General features: G+C 38.8%; 1 protein-coding gene across 9 annotated transcripts in view; it reads left to right on the top strand.

The window, feature by feature from the left end:
• Positions 1–1,910: 1,910 nt before the first annotated feature.
• The window catches only part of SPTAN1 (spectrin alpha, non-erythrocytic 1), a 72,358-nt gene continuing 55,120 nt past the window's right edge, over positions 1,911–19,148 (top strand). For 5 of the 9 annotated variants that reach the window (XM_034793587.1, XM_034793588.1, XM_034793586.1 and 2 more), the window contains exons 1-10: positions 1,951–2,012; positions 4,111–4,191; positions 5,443–5,490; positions 11,358–11,597; positions 12,230–12,355; positions 13,970–14,110; positions 15,982–16,128; positions 16,860–16,993; positions 17,778–17,922; positions 18,009–18,163. In XM_034793587.1, coding sequence (XP_034649478.1) covers positions 5,461–5,490; positions 11,358–11,597; positions 12,230–12,355; positions 13,970–14,110; positions 15,982–16,128; positions 16,860–16,993; positions 17,778–17,922; positions 18,009–18,163 — 1,118 coding nt within the window. In that variant the 5' untranslated portion in view covers positions 1,951–2,012; positions 4,111–4,191; positions 5,443–5,460. Of the gene's footprint in view, positions 2,013–4,110; positions 4,192–5,442; positions 5,491–11,357; positions 11,598–12,229; positions 12,356–13,969; positions 14,111–15,981; positions 16,129–16,859; positions 16,994–17,777; positions 17,923–18,008; positions 18,164–19,148 lie in introns of all 9 variants that reach the window. The other 4 variants (XM_034793581.1, XM_034793583.1, XM_034793582.1 and 1 more) reach the window with 3 other exon arrangements.

Below are 19,148 nucleotides of genomic sequence, written 5' to 3' on the forward strand. Positions count from 1 at the left end.
AAGTCTGATTGCTTGGAGTTGATAATACTGATAGCTGTTCTAGAATGCTATTAAAAGGATACAGGGGGAGATTGTCAAAAGCGCAAAGGACCGTTAGGTACTCAAGTCCTATTAGTGCCTTGTAAAGTTTATCTCACTGTGAATGAACAAACTAAAATGTATTTAATTACATCTTGAATATCTAATGCTTACTGTTGTGGCCATCTTGGATAATATTTGTTTGATACCAAAATATTTAATATTTGCAGTTAAATATTACAGATTTTGTGTAAGTTCTAGTGTGGGTCATGTTTTATGACAATATGCAAGGCAGGAAGCTTTGTGTATATTAGGGATATTGATGAAGGTGCATGTTTTTATAAATACTATAAGGATGTTGAGCTTTTCTGCCTTACTTATGAAAGACTGTTGCAATGGATTGCCATGATATTTTGAAACTATATTTAAATGTAGCAATAAATGTATTTTTTAAAATGCTTCCACTTAATGTATTTGCATAACCAAAATGTAATACATACCACCTTTCCAAGGGTAGTTCATAATTGTATCTAATGGTGTCTAATGTAAGTGAAGTTTCATTTTTTTGTTGCAACTGTTTTTTTCCATTTCTGTCAATTTGAGTGTTGGCCATCTTGCCTTATCAGGGTATTTAAAGATCTTCTCAATGCAGAATGTAATATAATGTATTTAAATAATCCCAAATGCATTTAAAGGATTTATGTTTCAAGTATGTATGTGTCACATTCATTTCAAATACAGTGTAAATGGGAACATTTCATGTCTGAGATTGTTGTACATTAAGGACCTGATCCAATTTAAATTGCTATGACTCATGCACTTCCTTAGAGATAATGGTTCCCTTGCAGTCTTATGGGTTCTGATGCAATATCTGTGGAAGATGATTTTTTTCTAATTTAATTGCTTTAACAACTTGCACAGGAGCTGAAAGAGAATGTATGTTTGTGTTTTTTATTAAAGAAAACCCCCAAAACTCTGTTTATAGAAAGGAAATTTATATATTTGCTCTCTGTGGGGTTTTACATATATTTAATATGCTCGATACAACATAGTTTAGAGGGTATAAGTAGAGCATACTAGTCTTTCTATTGAAGAAAGACTTCCTTTTTAGGTGTTAGTCTATGCACCATCTTTGTCTAAAAGCAAAAATCTCTTAGCTGTGCAAGCACTCACATCGTTTGAAACTGTGATCCTTTGTTATTTTTACCTTGCATGGGGGTTTGGGAAAGGAACCATCTACGTTATCTTTAATATTAAATGCAAACGTAAGATGCCTGCTTTTAGTATTACAAAAATCTAAACCTTCCTCAATGTGTTTTATGGTAAATTAAATGTTTTTATGTAAATATTGTGCTCTTTTTTTGCACCTGGATCCGGGAATGCTCCCTGGGCAGTAACCGGAAAGTGACTAGCACAAAAAGAATGAAAATAAACCGTTTCCGTGATGGAAAAGTGAATGCAATTTTTCCAATTATTATTTCCAGTTTTTAACCTTTCCGCCCCCCACCCCCCAATACGCTCGGTGTTCATCATGTTCATGTATTCACGTCACTCGGATTAAAGGGCCTAAACTCATCTCGGGTGAGAGCAAACCCGGGCGCTGCTTCAGGGAAAGCGGAGCTTGTGGGAAGCCGCGGCGCCACTGCCAAGCTCCTGCAACCTGCTCCCTGCGGACCAGCCTCTCCCACCCTTTCGACTCTTTCCGGAACCGTTCGGATTTCTCCGTACTGCGGCAGGCGCCTTCGGCTTCACTCGGCTGTTTCCGTGCACTGGCTCTGAAAGCCGCCGCCTCAGCGGGGTGGGGCCGCCTTCCCTTCGGTTCCGTCCGGAGCCATTCGCCTAGTTCCGTGGCTAGAGACCAGTCTGCGGCGTTGACGTCATATCCGGGCCGGCCTATATAAAGGCTGGAGCTAGGAGCGGCGCGCGCATAGTCTGTCTGACGGGCGGAGAACTCGGGGCTGCGCTCGCCTCGGCGGACCCTTCACACAGACTTGGTGAGGAGGGAGCGGGGGGTGCTGTCTTCGACGGCGCGAGCGGGCGGCTGGGTGGGCCAGTTGCAGGCGAGCTCAGCTTGGGGCCCTTAGCCTGCGGAGACAGAGACCCGTGTAGAGCGCCCCTCCCAGTCCCGGTTGGCCATTGAGGCGTTGCGGGGACAGGTGTAAAGCCCTGAGGTGTCCCAGTCTTCCCCCGAGGCTCGCCTCATGGCGACCGCAGGATGGGTGGGGTAGCGGTGGGTGTCCCTTCTGTGCATGCAGAAGCTCCCCAGGGAAAGCTCTCCCGCTTAGCGCCAGCGCCCCGCTTACGGTCTCATTTCCCCGGGGCTCGCCTAAGCTCGCTCGCGACAGCCTTGGGGACCTTGCTAATGTTCGGTTTCCCAAAGATGGATTTAGAGCTTTGACATTCTCCTCCCAGGCTCGCTTCTTGTCATCGCTATTAACAGAGTCTCTGCAGAGAGTCGCTCTCCCTGTCTCTCTGGGCTCGCTTGAGTAGAGGCGAGCTCAGGGCGGATACGACAGTAGTGTAACGAGTGGCTGCGTTTCTGTTACTCTTTCCTGATGGGTTCGGGGCGGGAAGGAGGTTGTTGGGATGGAGGAACAGACGATTTGTGTGTGTGTGAGAGAAAGAGAGCGAGGCGGATCCGCCCTGTGAAGCTCCCAGCAGCAGTAGCAGGAATTTCATTCACTGCCCTGAGGAGCGAATAAACACCCTGATAAATAACCGTGCCAGCAAATCCCCCTCCCCACAAAAAGAGCAGGGGAGACTTGCATCCCCCCTGAAGCAAGCTTTGCAGCCTAATTACTCCCGCCAGCTTTGGGGGAAAATCTCGAGAGGGAAAAACTGATCACAGAGAGGCTGACTGTTGGTAGTACCCAGTCAGTGGGTTCATTGCACAGCAATGGCTTCCCTCCCTGAGCCTTCACAAGCCCATCCCCTGTCCAAGGTCAGGAGATGTAGAACAGTGAGGGAGATATTCTGGATTTCTAGGTGGTGGCTGGAAAACTTCTTCCCCAATGTATTTTTTAAAGAATCCTGGACTTTTAACTGTTACACGAGAGGATTTTTAAAATGCTTGATTGAAACACAAAGCAAAATCCTTCATCCTAACTGGAAGAGGCTTTTAAATAGCCTTACGTTAATCCCCTAAAATGAATGATTGAGTCTCCTTTCAAATGTGTGACTTTGCAAGACTCCAGATGCTTGACATAAGGGGGGAAGGGGAGGATCATGGCTCATTTTACAAGATAAATCAGGATTTTGGCCTGGCTTTCTCACCTTGTTCCTGCAATTACAGAACACATCATAACATATTTCGGATAAATCAAGGGAATGTCAGCCATGTTTGTTCTGTTTGAATGGAGCTTATCCATGTATAGTAAAATAAATATAGGTTGGCAGTTTACAAATACTTTAGTAGTGTAATCATTTATGTTAATATTTAAAACACTTATTTTTGTTTGGTATTCCAAGTGTCCATGTGTATGCAACAGTAATATTAGAGTAGCTTTTTCTCTAGTCAGGATTCTTTAATTTCATTTTTCAGTGAATGATTGTACTTTCCAATCCTTTAATCTTAAAATATACATGGCTACTGAGCAATTTGCCACTCAGATTTAAATAGGCTCAGGAAAACAGTTGTGTTGATGTGAGGAATGGGATGCAGAAAAAAGCCCCTGAAAATGGTTCTGTATCTCTGATAAAAATGTGTCCTGAACCAAGAATGCTCCTTAAGGGTTTCTGTCCACGCCAAAGTGGTAGAAGATTCTTTTGGTTGTTTGTGAGAGGCCTGGATCAGAATTTCATACTGGTTCAGAATAAAATGTTCTTTAAAACAAAAAATCACTGGATAGCCTTGCGCATTTTAATGCGATTAACAAATCCGACTTGCTGTGAAATTTGCATTGAGCTAGCAGTGTGTTTTATAAAATGTGTTCTGAAAAGAACGAACAAAAGATTTGAAAACTAGGAGGACTTCTGCAGCATTGTGAAGGGTTCATAAGTGTAGTAATGGAACCACTGGACTGTGTCAAATCATTGAATTAAGAGGTTATAGTGCTCGCATAGGGTAATTTATTTCCATTTCTGTTGCAACAGAAGTCTTGTATTTGGAAAGGTCAAACCAAGGTTCAACAATAAAAAATAATAGATGGTGTGCTTCTGTGAGCTCCATAGTTGGTGAGATTAATAAACACATTTTATTTTAGTTTTAAGTGTGGTATTAACCCCATCCCAGGCTAAGCCTTGTTTACCATCTTTCCCTATGCACAAGCAAGGTAAGAGCAGTCTCAGTCTTTTCAGACAGGGTGGCACCTCTGATTGCGAGTTGTCAATTTTAAAACTATCCCTCTCATCACTTCATGAAAATAATTTTTAAATTCTGCATTGCCTTAATTTTACTTGTGTAATAACGTTGTATGTTATTAATCTATTATATATTTTTGGATAAAATCAGACTCATTCTTGGGGTGTGAATTGCTTGCATGCCCACCAGTCTGGGACAATTAATTTTAAACTGAGACTCTTCTTACCCTGATATAGTAGTATTCCTTCTCCTCTCCCGCCCCACAATTTGTCTCTTGAGCAGGCACCAGAATAATGGGGTGGAGCAGATTGCGGATGTTGTTGAAATAGACTGCCAAGTGCAGTCCAGCACCATGTGCCCGTTGCTGGCCATGGATCAAATACAGTGGCAATCTGCCTTCTTACTGCTGTAATTGTTTTACCCTAAGCTGTGATAATGCCATGCTATATATGCACTTGCTTCAGAAAGCACAAAGGCACGTAACTGTAATTGTCCCTGTACAGGAACATGGATTGCAGCATAGTCATGGAAAATGCAGACTAGGGGATGCAGGGAACTGAAGATGTTAAAATTCAGTGTATCAGCCATACTTAATAATCCATCTGCTCCTTGAACAGCAATCCCCCCAAAATACTTTGTCACAGATTTTATTTACTGCACGTATTTCACATGGGAAGTGAATTTAAGTATTTTGGAGGAGATTTATATTTAAAGTTTGCTTGTTAAGCATGTTTGTTTCTGAGGCTGTATTTTAAGTCATCTTGTCTGATGAATTTGTATATGGAAGTGTAGCTTACCAAGTGAGATCACTTTTCTTACTTGTAATTTTTTTTCCTTTTAATTTAATTTTTTGAAATGGAAAATTATGTGCATCTTAAGTCAATTCTCCATTGTTTTAATTATATTTGATTATTGATATTCTTAACATTGTTGCATGGGGGGGGGACTGTGTTGCATGCAGCAGCTTTCATAACAATCATTCCAAATTACATGTGGTGAGGAGAGGAAGTAGAAAGGTGTTGCAACTTTTGACAAAATATACATTCTGTCAAAGTATTTGTTTGAGCTATGTTACTACATTTGTAGATAGTGGTATGTTACCTTGATTTCCGCCTCCCTTTTAGACTCTACATTCCTCCATCATGTTATCGTTTCGTAAACTCAAAGTCCAGGTATTTCACAAAATGCATGTAGTGGAGTCACTGTTTCTTCATTTGCCTGCCTTTGTTGCAGTGATGACCTATTTGTATAAAAAAACAGCCTGTTTTGAGAGCTGTGTATGTGTATAGACTCTAGAGCGTAAAATACAGCATGACAAATATAGCAGTTGCTTTTTTGCACTCTGTGGAGTGGAGATAATAATTTTTTTCTGTTTCAGACTTCTTTTTTTTTTCCTTCCTGTGATGCATGGTGTGTGATCATTGTTCTGTCCTGATCATAGTTTTGTCTGATCTACTGTTGTTGTGGATTAACTTTTATAAAGTTTTATTTTGCTTTAAAGGGCTGTTGGCCAAGAAAATATTTTTGATTACAGCATCTGAAAATCTACTGTGATGTACTGTGTAATGTAAATTACTGTAAACTGAAAAATTGGCGTTGTTTCGTATTCTATCAATGGATACAGACTGTGCAATCGTATAATTGCAGGGTAGCCACTGATGTGCGGGTTTTTGTAAAATGGTGGTCAAATAAATAAAATTAATGAACAGAACTTGAGCTGGGTAATAAGAGCAATATAAAGTCCCTATTATGGGATAAAATAAATTTATATCTATCTATATATCTTAGTTACAGTAAAAGATGATTGCAAGATATTATTAAGAAATAAGTTGTAAGTTAACAGGTTATTTACGCTGGGATCACACTGTTTCTCAACTCTTCATTTCTAGATTTTGATGCAATGCAGTCAGGATAATTTGCCTTCTCATGAGCTTCAATGCAGAGTGCAATCCCTGCTGACCTCTGGATAGTTACGTTAAAGATCTGCGGTCATAGTTAAAGAGTTGTACCTAATGAACTGCAATCTGTGGTGCAATTCAGCTATTTTATATAACATCTTCAAATTAGAGTGGCAAAATTAAAAAGAAAACCTTGCATTCTTAAAAATCTACAGTTGTTAGTGCACAAACCATGAGATCATACTAAAGAAGACTGCTGTGTCCAATGTTTTACTCCTACATAAAAGTTTCATTTTCACTACTCAGTTCCTTTGTACTTTAATTTCTTGTGTCCATGTAATGCACTATTAGATTCTTCTGTTTGAATTTTGCCTATTCTGCTGTTAGTCCGTACTAATATGCAGCAGCTTTAAATGATCTGACTTTAAACAGACAGAAACCAAGACATTTTAATTTATTACTGCAACACTTTCCTTCACGTACCCATTTTTGCTTAGGTATTGCAGCAGTTTCTAAGCATTTGAGTGGTCTTTCTTACTAGTGTCCTAAAGTATGGTTTTAAAGTTGAAATTGCACCCTCAATTTGAGCTTTGATATTTTGTGAACTTAAAAAGATCCTTTCCAACAACAATAAACTAAATGAGTGGGTATTAATTTCCCTTCTTATAGTAGGGTAAATTTAAAAAACCCATAAAGGATTTTAATATGATATACTGCAATGTCGTCTTCACTTCCTTCCCAACATTATATCAGCGCACAGAATTTTTTTCAGAGACCTAAAGAGCCCCACCATACTTCCTTTCCAGAAATTCTTCTCACTTTTTCACCTTGGATAATTTATATTAACCAAGTTAAAACCAAAATTGGCATTATAAATTGTATTTAACTGTTTAAACTTTATGAATGTTTCAGATATGGCTTACTAGTTCCCTAAAAACTTCAGGAAAGCCCTGAATGGAACAAGTGAAAATAAGATGTCTACTTATTAAAATTCTTTTCCCAGACCCGAAGAAGAGCTCTTCGTGGCTCGAAAGCATTTCTCTCTCTCTCTATCTCACCAACAGAATTTGGTCCAATAAATGATATTCCCTCACCCACCTTGCCTCTCTCCATATTCAAATTGTAAAATTCTTACTACTGATGTATAATATTTGATTTTGTTTAATAAGTATCACCCCTTCTCTTCCCTCCCAAAGGAAAGAAAAGCGTGTAATGTAATAGCTATGAAAAATCATTAAAATACTTAAAATTCATATGAATACAAAAAAAGCATCTGGAACTGCTAATTTTGTTTTGTTTTGTTTTGTCAGACTAGGAGGACACTATAAGTAAAAGCATATTGCTTGCTGCCACCATGCTTACTATATGCATACTAAACTATAAGTGCTTATTTTTAAGAGATGGTCACTATTTTATTACATTCTGAAAGTACTGATCACCATATGGGGTGCTTTTTTGAAAAATTAAAGTTTCGGTGGCTTTGGGTAATTATAAAAATGGTCTTGTGCTAAAATCTTGTATACAGAATTTGAGCACTTTACAAATTGTACAGCCAAGTTTTAAGCCCTGAAAACATGATTTAGAAATGAAAATGCTGACAGCTATTATATTGTCCAACTATAATTCCTGCTAACCCACCTAGATACAACTGCTTTCCCTGGTTGAATGATGTTGCTGACATTACTGTTGCATTGTTGTGTCTATAAATATCCACAGTTGAACATTCCCATTCAAACGCTTAGCATACCTCTTTAAAAAAAAAAAATTGTTGTAGAAGACTAATCCTTGGCATATACAGTGCATTTGAAGAGGTCTGAGAGTAATAGACATTTTTGTTTCAAAATTCATTCCACTCACTGGCCTTTGCAGTCTCTCTCTCTTTTTTTTTTTTAAACACAAATTATGATTATAAATTGAAAATTTAAGAGTAAATCTGAGACAAAGTACTGGTAGTTTTAAAGCCATTAACTTGCAAGCTTTTCATAGACGATTGATAGGTTTTTTGTTTTCTTTTTAAATAGTTGCACAGTATTTAAGAATAATGGAAAATGTAGAAAGATCATAAAGCATTTTTAAAGTAAGATGTGTGCCCCTTTGGAGCTATTTTTCTGATGGTTTTAGCTATCCTAGAAGACAGGCTTTCAGAAGAAAATAACCTATTTAATTCAGACAGCCTTCCTGAACAGTCTGGAACTTTCTGTCTAATGTCTGACCTTATCAGCCCAGTGCAGATTGCAACGGGAGGGGCTGGTCTTGCACTATACCAGTCTCAGTCATCTAGCACAGGAATGTGTGGAATGTGATGTCTGTAAGTACAGAGACCAAGAATGAAGTGAGTTATCTGGTGTCAAGCTAGTCATTTGATGTCGGGTATCAGAGGGGTAGCTGTGTTAGTCTGTGTCCACAAAAACGAGGAGTCCAGTGGCACCTTAAAGACAAACAGATTTATTTGGGCATTAGCTTTTGTGGGTAAAAAACCCAGATGCATCTGAAGAAGTGGGTTTTTTATCCACGAAAGCTTATGCCCGAATAAATCTGTTAGTCTTAAAGGTGCCATCAGACTCCTCGTTTTTCTAGTCATTTGAGTACATCTAAATTACAACAATGTTTATGTGGAATTTTTTTTTAAACAACCTTAAGCTGCTTTTATAGCTTTCCTTGATTATACTGTTAGAGCCCTTTATAGAGAAAGGGAGAAACATTTTAGTTATACAATTGAAACAGGTCAATGCATTGCTCTTTGGCTCCAGACAAGGTTACTTCAATTTTGAGATGAAAATACTGAATGCAGACTGCATCATTCTGCAGCATCGGTGATTTTTATGCTCAGAGCTCCCCAGTGACTGCTGATAACATTTTGGCAGAACAGAAGCATGCTTACGTCAGCTGATCTGCTGCAGGAAAGAACAGTCCATTATTGCTAGACCAAAGCACTTCTTTTACAATTGACTTGATCTACTTACTGTAGTTACAAAGAGTCTTTTATTTTGCAAATTCCAGCAAAAAGATAACCCAGTTAACTAATTGAATTACAAAATATATTTCTCATTTTAAATAAGATATTAACTATCTTAAATTACATATACATATAAACTATTGAAGGCATTTTTAGTACCGAAGTGTAGGCTTATAACCAAAGAGTGTAAAACTGGAGTCTAATGAAAAAACAGGACTTTAATTTTTCCTAGTAGTATAAATAATCAGAATAGGCAGCAATGAGATAAGATGTAGTTGAGCAGGTACAAATCAGGATTAAAACACTCTCCAGTCCCACCCCTCTTGAGCAGTTTTTTAAAAATTGATTTAATCCTAACTAGGAAACAGGACACAAGAAATGCATTTTTAGTAATGAATAGTTTACATTCTCAACATGTCATCCCTGCTTGAAGGCTAAGCTTAAACTCAGTAGAAAGAGCAACTACCATACTTTGTCAGAAAAAAATAATGTGTAGTTGAGCTGAGATTACATTTGGGGTTTATGGTTATGTGAGATTCAGATTTGCTAATCTGATTGAGGCATAGCCATTTTTATCAGATTGAAGTTTGTGTATATTTGCACAATATAGTGCATGCAGACTTTTTCATGTGCTAGCTTTCTTGGAAAGTAATGGGTGAAACACCCATTTTTATTACTTAAAAAATTAAAGCATAGCAGTATTTCTGTCCCCTCACTTTAACTGCCGCAATGCAGCGGGGCCTCAGAGTTCACAAGTGTAACAACTGCTGCTGAAATGGCTGTTTTACAGCAGGGTGTGCCTGTGCTGGAAGAGAGCTTTGGAATGTGTGAATTCGCCCCCATGTGTTCCTCTCTATCGGATGGTCCCTTTCCAAGTGCCTGTAATCTGAAGAGGAAATATGTCTGTAACATATATTTTTCCCACCTGTAGAATTTTGCATGAAATCATACTCAGATGCATTTCTGATTTAGAGATATAGCTGGGTAGAGACTAAATAACAATTCCTCATTCAACAGCATCTCATAGAGATCGCCTGTCTTTCCCTATATGTGATTTTTCATTACTTTTTTCATAAGAGTGATGCATGCTTTGGACTGTGTTTCCATCTTGATATATGTAGGATTTACATGATTGGCAATACAGGGAGATGTACATGTAAATAACTGCACATTAAGGTGAGAATTTGCCTGTAAACTGTGAAACCTGAAAAATTATTTTATTTTATAAGCACAAAATGTTCATTGCAAAAATCTCTGGGATGGTCACTGATTGGTTGAATGTTTAAGTGTATTAGATCTTAATGTCACTGACTGTAATGAATAGAATTTTATTTTAGGTCCCATTTGTCCTTAATACTTCTGTGCCATCAGAACTTTTGGTATTGGAGGATCAAGCTCCCTCTTTACATTTAAATTTTGATGAAGCAACAAAGAAACTAGAAGTGGGTGAAACCTTTAATGGAAAGTGGCTGCAGGAGTGCAATATTTATTCTTTGCATTGCCTGTAATAAAAATGATTTTCAAAATATGTTTTTTTGCAAAAGGACTGCAATCAAGATATACAGCAAAGAAGGATAATTAATGATTAAATCCTACCATTTCTCTTCCTCCCCCAAAAGTTGACATCTGTCAAGTATAATGTAAACTTACTGTGTACTGGGTTTTAAAGTTTTATGTAAAATAGAAAATTTTGTTTTACAAGTTTCTTTGTGTAAGAGAATGAGGAAAACATAAATAGGGCCATTTAGCCATTCTATAAAAAGCAGTAATATTGTCTTTCTTGATACAAGCATTTTTTAAAATAAACAACCCTAAGTTTTTAAACATTTTTACAGTAGAAATAGTAGGGCAGTTTTTCTTCTTTTTTTCCCATGTACTTAGCTCTGGTATTCTATTTCTACCAGATACTAGCATGGTACTTTTGTGGTGGATGTCATTTATATTGTTGGGTTTTCTTTGATCTCCCATCCAGACTTTTAAGAAACAAGTGGTTGTTCAGTCTTTTCATGGACATTTCCCTTCTAATGCTTTCTTGCTAGAAGGGTTTCTTTATACAGGAAACACTAGGTCTGTAAGTAAACCATGTGTGAGACTAAAAACAAACTTTCCTTACTCAGATTTTTGCATATTTGCCTTTGTTTCATGTCAGGAGCAAAGTTCTGAATTGACGTTTTTTGACTTTCAGAAAATGGATCCAAGTGGCGTAAAAGTGCTGGAAACAGCAGAGGATATCCAAGAGAGGCGCCAGCAAGTTTTGGACCGATACCACAGGTTCAAGGAACTGTCTACTCTGAGACGCCAAAAGCTTGAAGATTCCTATCGATTCCAGTTTTTCCAGCGTGATGCAGATGAGCTGGAAAAATGGATCCAGGAGAAACTCCAGATTGCATCTGATGAGAATTACAAAGACCCAACCAATTTACAGGCAAGTCCTATTTCTGTCTCCCCCACCTTTCCACCCCGGCACTATTAGCCTCCAAGCATACCAGGTTTCATCTGTGGAATAAATACAACAAACATAAAAGTGTAGCTGAAATAATATAGTGTGATAAAAGGAGCTGGATACAAACATCTACAAAGCTTTCTTCAGTAAACTGGTTTCTAAGTTGATCCACTGTTAATGAAGTGTTGTAATAATGGATTAGTCACTGAAACCTTGTTGGCCCTTAAAAGAATGGAATGTCAGTACAGCCTTTTTATTTCCAGAATCCATTGGACACTTCAGTTATGTGAGTAGATTTGGGTAAATTCTTATTATTCCCATAAAAATTACATTTGCAGAAAAATTATGCTGTGTGGGAGGGATTACCTCCAAAGTGTTTGAAAACACTGCAGCACACGAGCAAACAAAAATAAAACAACTAAAATTGAGATGTTTGAATCCACCCATGAATGTTTGAATCCACTTATGGTACAACTATTATTTCAAATGTGCTGTTTTACTGTATGTGAATGCTACTACAAGTGTAATAAATGTACTGGTGTTTGGGGGGGGGCGGATGTGGAAGAAGGCAGTTCCTCAGATTTTAGTCCTCATCTTTAATGTTTTTCTTACAGGGGAAACTGCAGAAACACCAAGCCTTTGAAGCTGAGGTGCAGGCCAATTCAGGGGCTATTATTAAACTGGATGAGACTGGAAACCAGATGATTAATGAAGGGCATTTTGCATCTGAAACTATAAGAGTGAGTGTTAGAAATCTTTGTTTTCTACAAGTTTTTTTCTTCAGCGTAAATAGTCACTTTTATCTCCTTTTTCTAAAACCTTTTCTTCATTCCAAATCTCCCAAACTGTGTATCGCAGCACCAAGTCTATTTTTAAAACACTTGTTGCTATGCTATATTCGCTACACATTTTGACAAATTCTGGATTATTATTAAACCAGTTTTCTTTGAACCCTCTATCAGTGCTTTTCTTTTACTCATTCTCTTATCTGTTCTCATTTCTCTGGCTATGTTTCTTATTCTAGCTTACTCCTGACTGTGCTTTACCGGTTTTTACTAAGCTACTGCTCTTACTTTACACTCATCCATTTTTTTAAGGCTTATTTGGTGTGTGTGTAGGGAGGGGAGGGGGTATAAATCCACCTTTCCAGGTCTTGATTAAGTATACATATCAATCTGCCTAATTGATAACTAGTTTGCAGACATCAATGATGCACAACTCTTTAACAGAACAAATAAGTTTTCCAAATATTTTAAAGCTCTTCTTTTGTCACTTCTTAAAGTCACTGATTTCTCCTCTTTTTGAAGAGCTTTACCTTTTAGAGCCAAGGGACCTTCTTTTCACAGTTATCAAATTTACCGATTAATTGTATTTATTACATTTCTAATATACAGCTGAGTTAAGGGTGGAGTCTTACAGAGGTGGAATGACCTCTTTGTGTCATTATTTTAGAGCATTTTTTATAAATTATGCATATTAGCCATAGCCATCTCATTGCATAAGGATATTTTGGTCTTGTAATTTATCCTTAACAAAAGTAAGAAATTACTTTTCAAATAAGTGGTCTAATTCCTTTAAAAATATAGAAAATCCTGCTACATGGTGATCAATGTAAACTTTAATTTGTATTCTGTTTGGAATGGTAACCTGTCTGTCAATGGTTTAGTCTTTCACGCCATACAGGACTGCACAGCGCCCAATAGTAACTGCTACTCAAGTTGGGCTCCATATACGAGTAGGTGAATCTTTGACTGTGGAATGCTGCTGTCACTTTCTCTTCGAATGCCTCTTTCTTCCTCTTTAATGGTTTGCAGCGTGCTGTTGGACAATGTTAGAGATTCACCTAGTGTGAGCTCCTTCTCTCCTGTAAACCTCCATAACTGAGCTTATTAAATACCTTTAATAAGTATTTGTCCATGTTAGATCTCTGAAAGCTCCTCTAACTTGCCTTTCATGTTACAAATCTCAATGTGCATAGCGTTATAAATGATGAGTGAAACAGCTGTTTTGCAATTTGTGTGTGTGTGTTTGTTTTAATTTCCATTAAAGCTTATATAGAGAGAAGTTGGGTGAGGTAATGTCTTTTATTGGACCATTGTCTGCTGGTGAAAGAGACAAGCTTTCGAGCTACACAGAGCTCTTCAGCTCCTATGACTCTGACCAGAATAAATGTTTAATAGTGGTCTTGTTAGTTGACAGAAGTTCATCCATGCTTTACCTCGTGTAACCTTTATGAAAATAGGATTCAGATGAAAATTTCTATCATTTTAGAAGTTTAGAGAATAATTGCATTGCAAAGTTTTGTCTTTTATGAAATAGAATTATGATGTCTGCATCTTATTTATGTCTTTCAGACTCGACTGCAGGAGCTTCATCGACTCTGGGAGCTGTTGCTAGAGAAGATGCGTGAAAAGGGAATCAAGCTGCTGCAAGCCCAGAAGCTGGTGCAGTACTTACGAGAATGTGAAGATGTCTTGGACTGGATCAATGACAAGGTATATTATGGCTAAAAGAATATCCACTTGCATCATATAGCCTTTACAACATCCCAGTTCTATGAAGGGATTTATATGGAGCTGTTTTATCAAAATATTAATGGTCTTATTGTGTTAAGGCACCATATGGGATTTAAATACGGTTTTATGAATTGCTGTAGTTATTTGTGTGCTATAAATGGTAGGTATACAGACCATTCTAGCCTGTTTCAGCAATTGCAAAAACAATTGTAGGAAATTGTTAGAAATAATGGGTAACAGAGAAATTCTCTGTTGGTTGAGGATACCATGAAACATGATACTCTTTTCTTTGCTTAAGATGACCTTAGTATTTCTCATAGTGGTTGACTGTACCTTCCCTACATTGTGAAAGCTGCAGCACATAAAAGTAAGGTTTTGTGACATATATGCTAAAATGAACCAGTATGGAAAGGGAGTGCCTACCCATTGAAAAGTTTATATGTATTTAGCTGTGACTGGAATATCGTTAGAGAACCATTGCAAGAGAACAATTTGCTTTTGACCTCTCTGAACATTGAAGAAGCAGAACCACAAACCACAATACTAAAGTTTAAAAGCCGCAAAATGATCAGCTAGGTTTTCTTAATGATGACTCACTGATTTATGGCACTAGGAGTTTAGACTTGTAAATCCTCCATAACTGCCATTAAGTATTACAAAATATTTTTCATAAACCCGTCCCTCATTAAAATCCGCAAACCTGACACTGTCAACTTGCTATCTAGTCCATGTCAAATAAAGGAGTTACAAGTAGCTTCAGTTACTGTACCTGCCCCTAAGTATGCCTGCCAATTTTTGAGTTTTTACAATCACAGCTTCCTGATTAAAAAAAACAAAACAAAAAAACAATAGTTGCTTTGGAAAGGACCCATGCAAACTAGACAAATGACTGTAGAGCAGAGGTTCTCAAACTGAGGTCCTTGAGCTCTATTCAGATGATCCGCGTATAGTTCCCTCTAAGGTGCACACCTTGGTGGTCGCACACAAGAGAATGAAGGGCCACCCACCTAATTAGTGGAGCCGCATAGGCAATGCTCCACTAATTAGGTGCCTGGACCCTGGAGGAGACGCACATGTATGGTGAGGTGTTGGCTTTGGGGGGCAATAGGGGTAGGTGGGAGGGGGCAGTGGGGTAAGAAGAAGGGGTGGGGGAAGTTCGGATGTGCAGGACTGTGGCGACCAGAGAAAGAGGCAATTTGCCCCAGCTCCAGGGCTGTGGCTGCCAGGGAGAGACCCTCCCCCTACTTCCCAGCCCCAGCCACGATAGGGGAGAAAGGGCACATCCATCACATTAGGAAGGTAAGACTACTGATATTAAAATATCAGCAGTGTACTTTTATTTGTAGAACAAAAACTCGTTTGTGTGGGGTTTTTTTATATATCACTTTTATCAAAAGCGCTTTACAATAGTTAGCTAATGATACAAACAACATTTGGAAAGATCATTACGTGGTCCACCGAGACTCTAAGCAAATTTCAAGTGGTCTGCAAAAAAAAAGTTTGAGAACCACTGCTGTAGAGAAATTGACTGATATCAAAGTAACCAAACTGGAAAAAGTAGAGAAATATTTTTCTCTAATCTTTTTATTATAGCAATCTTAGGTGTTGCTTGTAATAATAGTAAGTGAAAATTTTTGGGATGAAGTGGATTTTAAGCTGACAGTGTTCCTTTAAGGCTGCATTTTAAAACTGACTTTAAAGCATAATGAACTTTGTTTTCCTGTACCCACTGTAACTGTCTTTGAAGTGGCAACATTTTGCAGCTAGAATAGCTGTTTTCCCAGTTTCTAATCGGTTTTCTGTGTGTTGGCTTGTGATAGAAGAGATGTTCTTGTTTCCTAACATGCTAGGAAGCGATAGTGACCTCAGAAGAACTTGGCCAGGATCTGGAGCATGTTGAGGTTTTACAGAAGAAATTTGAAGAGTTTCAGACAGACCTGGCAGCCCATGAAGAACGAGTAAATGAAGTAAACCAGTTTGCTGGCAAACTTATCCAGGTAAACATCGGTGTGTTGTGAAAAGGCCCCCTCAGTGATGCTGTTTAGATTCTTTAAGAAGTGTTGGGTAGTAAATTGACATAATAGTCGTTTCCCAAAAACATACAGAAGTTGATGTCCTACAAATATAGGTATGTGAAATCTATTGTGATAATTGTGGAAACAACAGTTGTAACTCAGTGAGCAAAAAATTGCTGTGCTATGCCAGCTGTCACCTTGGAGAGAAACAGAGGCAACTGTACTTGCATATGGGATAGATCTATAGACGCTGAATATTCTCAACAGGGATTCTTCCGCTGGGTAGATTGAGTAAAGTTCTGTTAGACAAGAACATTCCTCAAAGGAAAACCCTGTGAGGAGTGGGTTTTATAGGAGAAACTGACACACTCTCATGAAGACCTGAAGTTAAAACTGTTTCTCCACTGCCATCCAAGACTGTGTCATTTTTTTACACCAGGTGATCAGCTGGGGGTGAGAAGGCATGGGATCCCAGGACAAATGGGGGAATTGCTTTTCCAAATGCCCACAGTGTACAAAAAGTAGTATAGGTTTTTATGCAGTGTCATTATGAAAGTATTGGATGCTTGGCTGCTGCAGTAAAACTACAAAGTTGAAAGATTGGGAGGAAAGGGAAGGTGTTTATAAACTGATCTTGTAGAAACACAGGAACTGTCTTGGTGTCTGTTGGGATAAATCCATAGACTGCAAGCCATCTTTCTCTTGCTCATCAGGAGCAGCACCCTGAGGAGGAACTGATCAAGTCTAAGCAGGATGAAGTAAATGCAGGCTGGCAGCGTCTGAAGGGGCTAGCCCTTCAGAGGCAGGGAAAACTCTTTGGGGCAGCTGAAGTTCAGCGCTTTAACAGGTATGGGCTTGGCCGGATTTGTTTGGTGCCTATGACTCTGACTACACATAAATGTCAAATGGTGCATTCTACTGCATTTAAGGTTGTGTGAACACTTGACATCCTCTGTCGTGTTTTTGTTTTGCAGCTTATTCATTGTTCCTTCCTGAAAGAAGGACCTACAACATCTAGAATGACATCCAGAATAATAATCTGATTTTTCTCCTTACCATTAGAACCCTCATCTCTCTCCTTCTCCTTTCCAGATGGCAGTTCTGTCTCCCTCCCCTCTGTCTGAAAGCCCCCTCTTCTAAATCCAGCCTAAGTAAACACCAGAAGAGGTGTCCCTCTCTCATGCTGTTGGCTAACTAGTCAGCATGGAGCCACTCTGGCCTCTGATAGATTTTCCTTTCCTCATCACCTTTGTCGGTGCTGTCTGATGGCTCTTGGTGATTTCTTGGGATGAGGGAGGAGATCGGTTTTAGTAATCATGGGAGATGGGCCCTGTAGAATCAGTGAGGCTTAACGAGTGACTGTTTCTTGGAGGAACAGAAGCCACAAATCCTGACCTGCGCCTACACCAGCTGGCCATTTGTGCTCCCAAACCTTAAAAAACACTTGTAAAACCTTCTAGGGTTGTCTAGTTTCCTAAAGATTAACAAGTTTCCGTGTAATGGCAGTTGGATGATATCACCAGGGCTTTGTCATGAAGGCCTACATCATTGTTATGTTTGCGACTTTTTACCTTTTTCCTTTCCTTGTAAGAGAGATGAATGCATATTAATTTGTGTGTTACTTTTTGAAGGGATGTGGATGAGACTATAAGCTGGATTAAAGAGAAAGAGCAGTTGATGGCCTCAGATGATTTTGGAAGAGACTTAGCCAGTGTGCAGGCTCTGCTGCGCAAGCACGAGGGCCTAGAGAGAGATCTTGCAGCTCTGGAGGACAAGGTACGTTGAGTAGGCATTTTGTCTGTAATTTAAATAATATAATTGTCTTAGAATAAGCTTATGGCAATTTGTGTGTGTGTGTCTAGGTAAAGGCCTTGTGTGCAGAAGCTGATCGTCTGCAGCAGTCCCACCCACAAAATGCCTCTCAGATCCAAGTGAAACGGGAGGAGCTGATTGCAAACTGGGAGCAGATCCGCACTCTGGCAGCAGAGAGGCACGCTCGCCTGAATGACTCCTATAGGTAGGAATGCTGTATCACTGGAAGGACTTTTTGCATCTCCACCTAAATTAAATACAGGGTTGCAGGGAGGAGAAAGGGAGGCCATTTCCGAGATTTTGAATGAGTTAGTGTTTCAAGACACAACTATTGTACACAAAATACATGCTCTTGCTTCTAAAGTGAGTGTGTTCCGGGATTTCTAATGGAAAAAAATGGATTTACATTTCCAAGATAATATATCGCAATAGCTTTCAAACCTTTTTATGTTGTGGCTCTCTGGTATTGACCACTGTCTGGGAAAAGATATCGAACTAGATGGAACATTGCTCTGATCTACCATGACAGTTCCTGTATCCCATGGGATCCTCTTGTTCTCTTTTGCCTCCAATCTCTTGATTACTTGGTTTTTCTGTAGCCATAAATATGCTTGGCTACATAAAACAATATTGGAGCATTTTTAAGGAAACAAAAGGAAAATAAACTCAGTTGAATATGGCTGTTTGTTTATATTTATTTTGTGTTATGCTATTTGTCCTCTCCCAGGGTGCAGGATTTTATGTTTATTACGAATGAGTCTCCCTTTGATTCCTGAAGCCCACACTGCTGTGATCTCTCCAAGTCACTTTTGTGGTTTGTTTCTGTTCCCCTGTGTATCTGCTTCCCTTTTAAACTTGGTATTGCCAGCAAATTTGATGGGTGTTACAGCGTATATCAAAGAGATACCTGACAGAGACTCATTAAGACTTCATTTCCTTTTCAAGTAACCCCTAAAGGCAGGGGAATATGAAGAAAAGCTGACAGGAAAACAAGGGAATTCTTATTGAAGACGGAGGCTTGTGCAGTTGAAGCTTTCTAAAATGGCTGAACTGCCTCCTTTTTTTTTTTTTCTTCTTCTTCTCCCAGTTGTGCATACTTCACTGTTATAACAGAAGCAGGTCCGTAGGTCACATAGAAGTCTTCTTTAGATCATTTTGAGAATCGCCACATTAATACTGCCCTTGTTTCC

The sequence above is a fragment of the Trachemys scripta genome, chromosome 17, assembly GCF_013100865.1.
Source record: "Trachemys scripta elegans isolate TJP31775 chromosome 17, CAS_Tse_1.0, whole genome shotgun sequence".
Taxonomy (NCBI): domain Eukaryota; kingdom Metazoa; phylum Chordata; order Testudines; family Emydidae; genus Trachemys; species Trachemys scripta.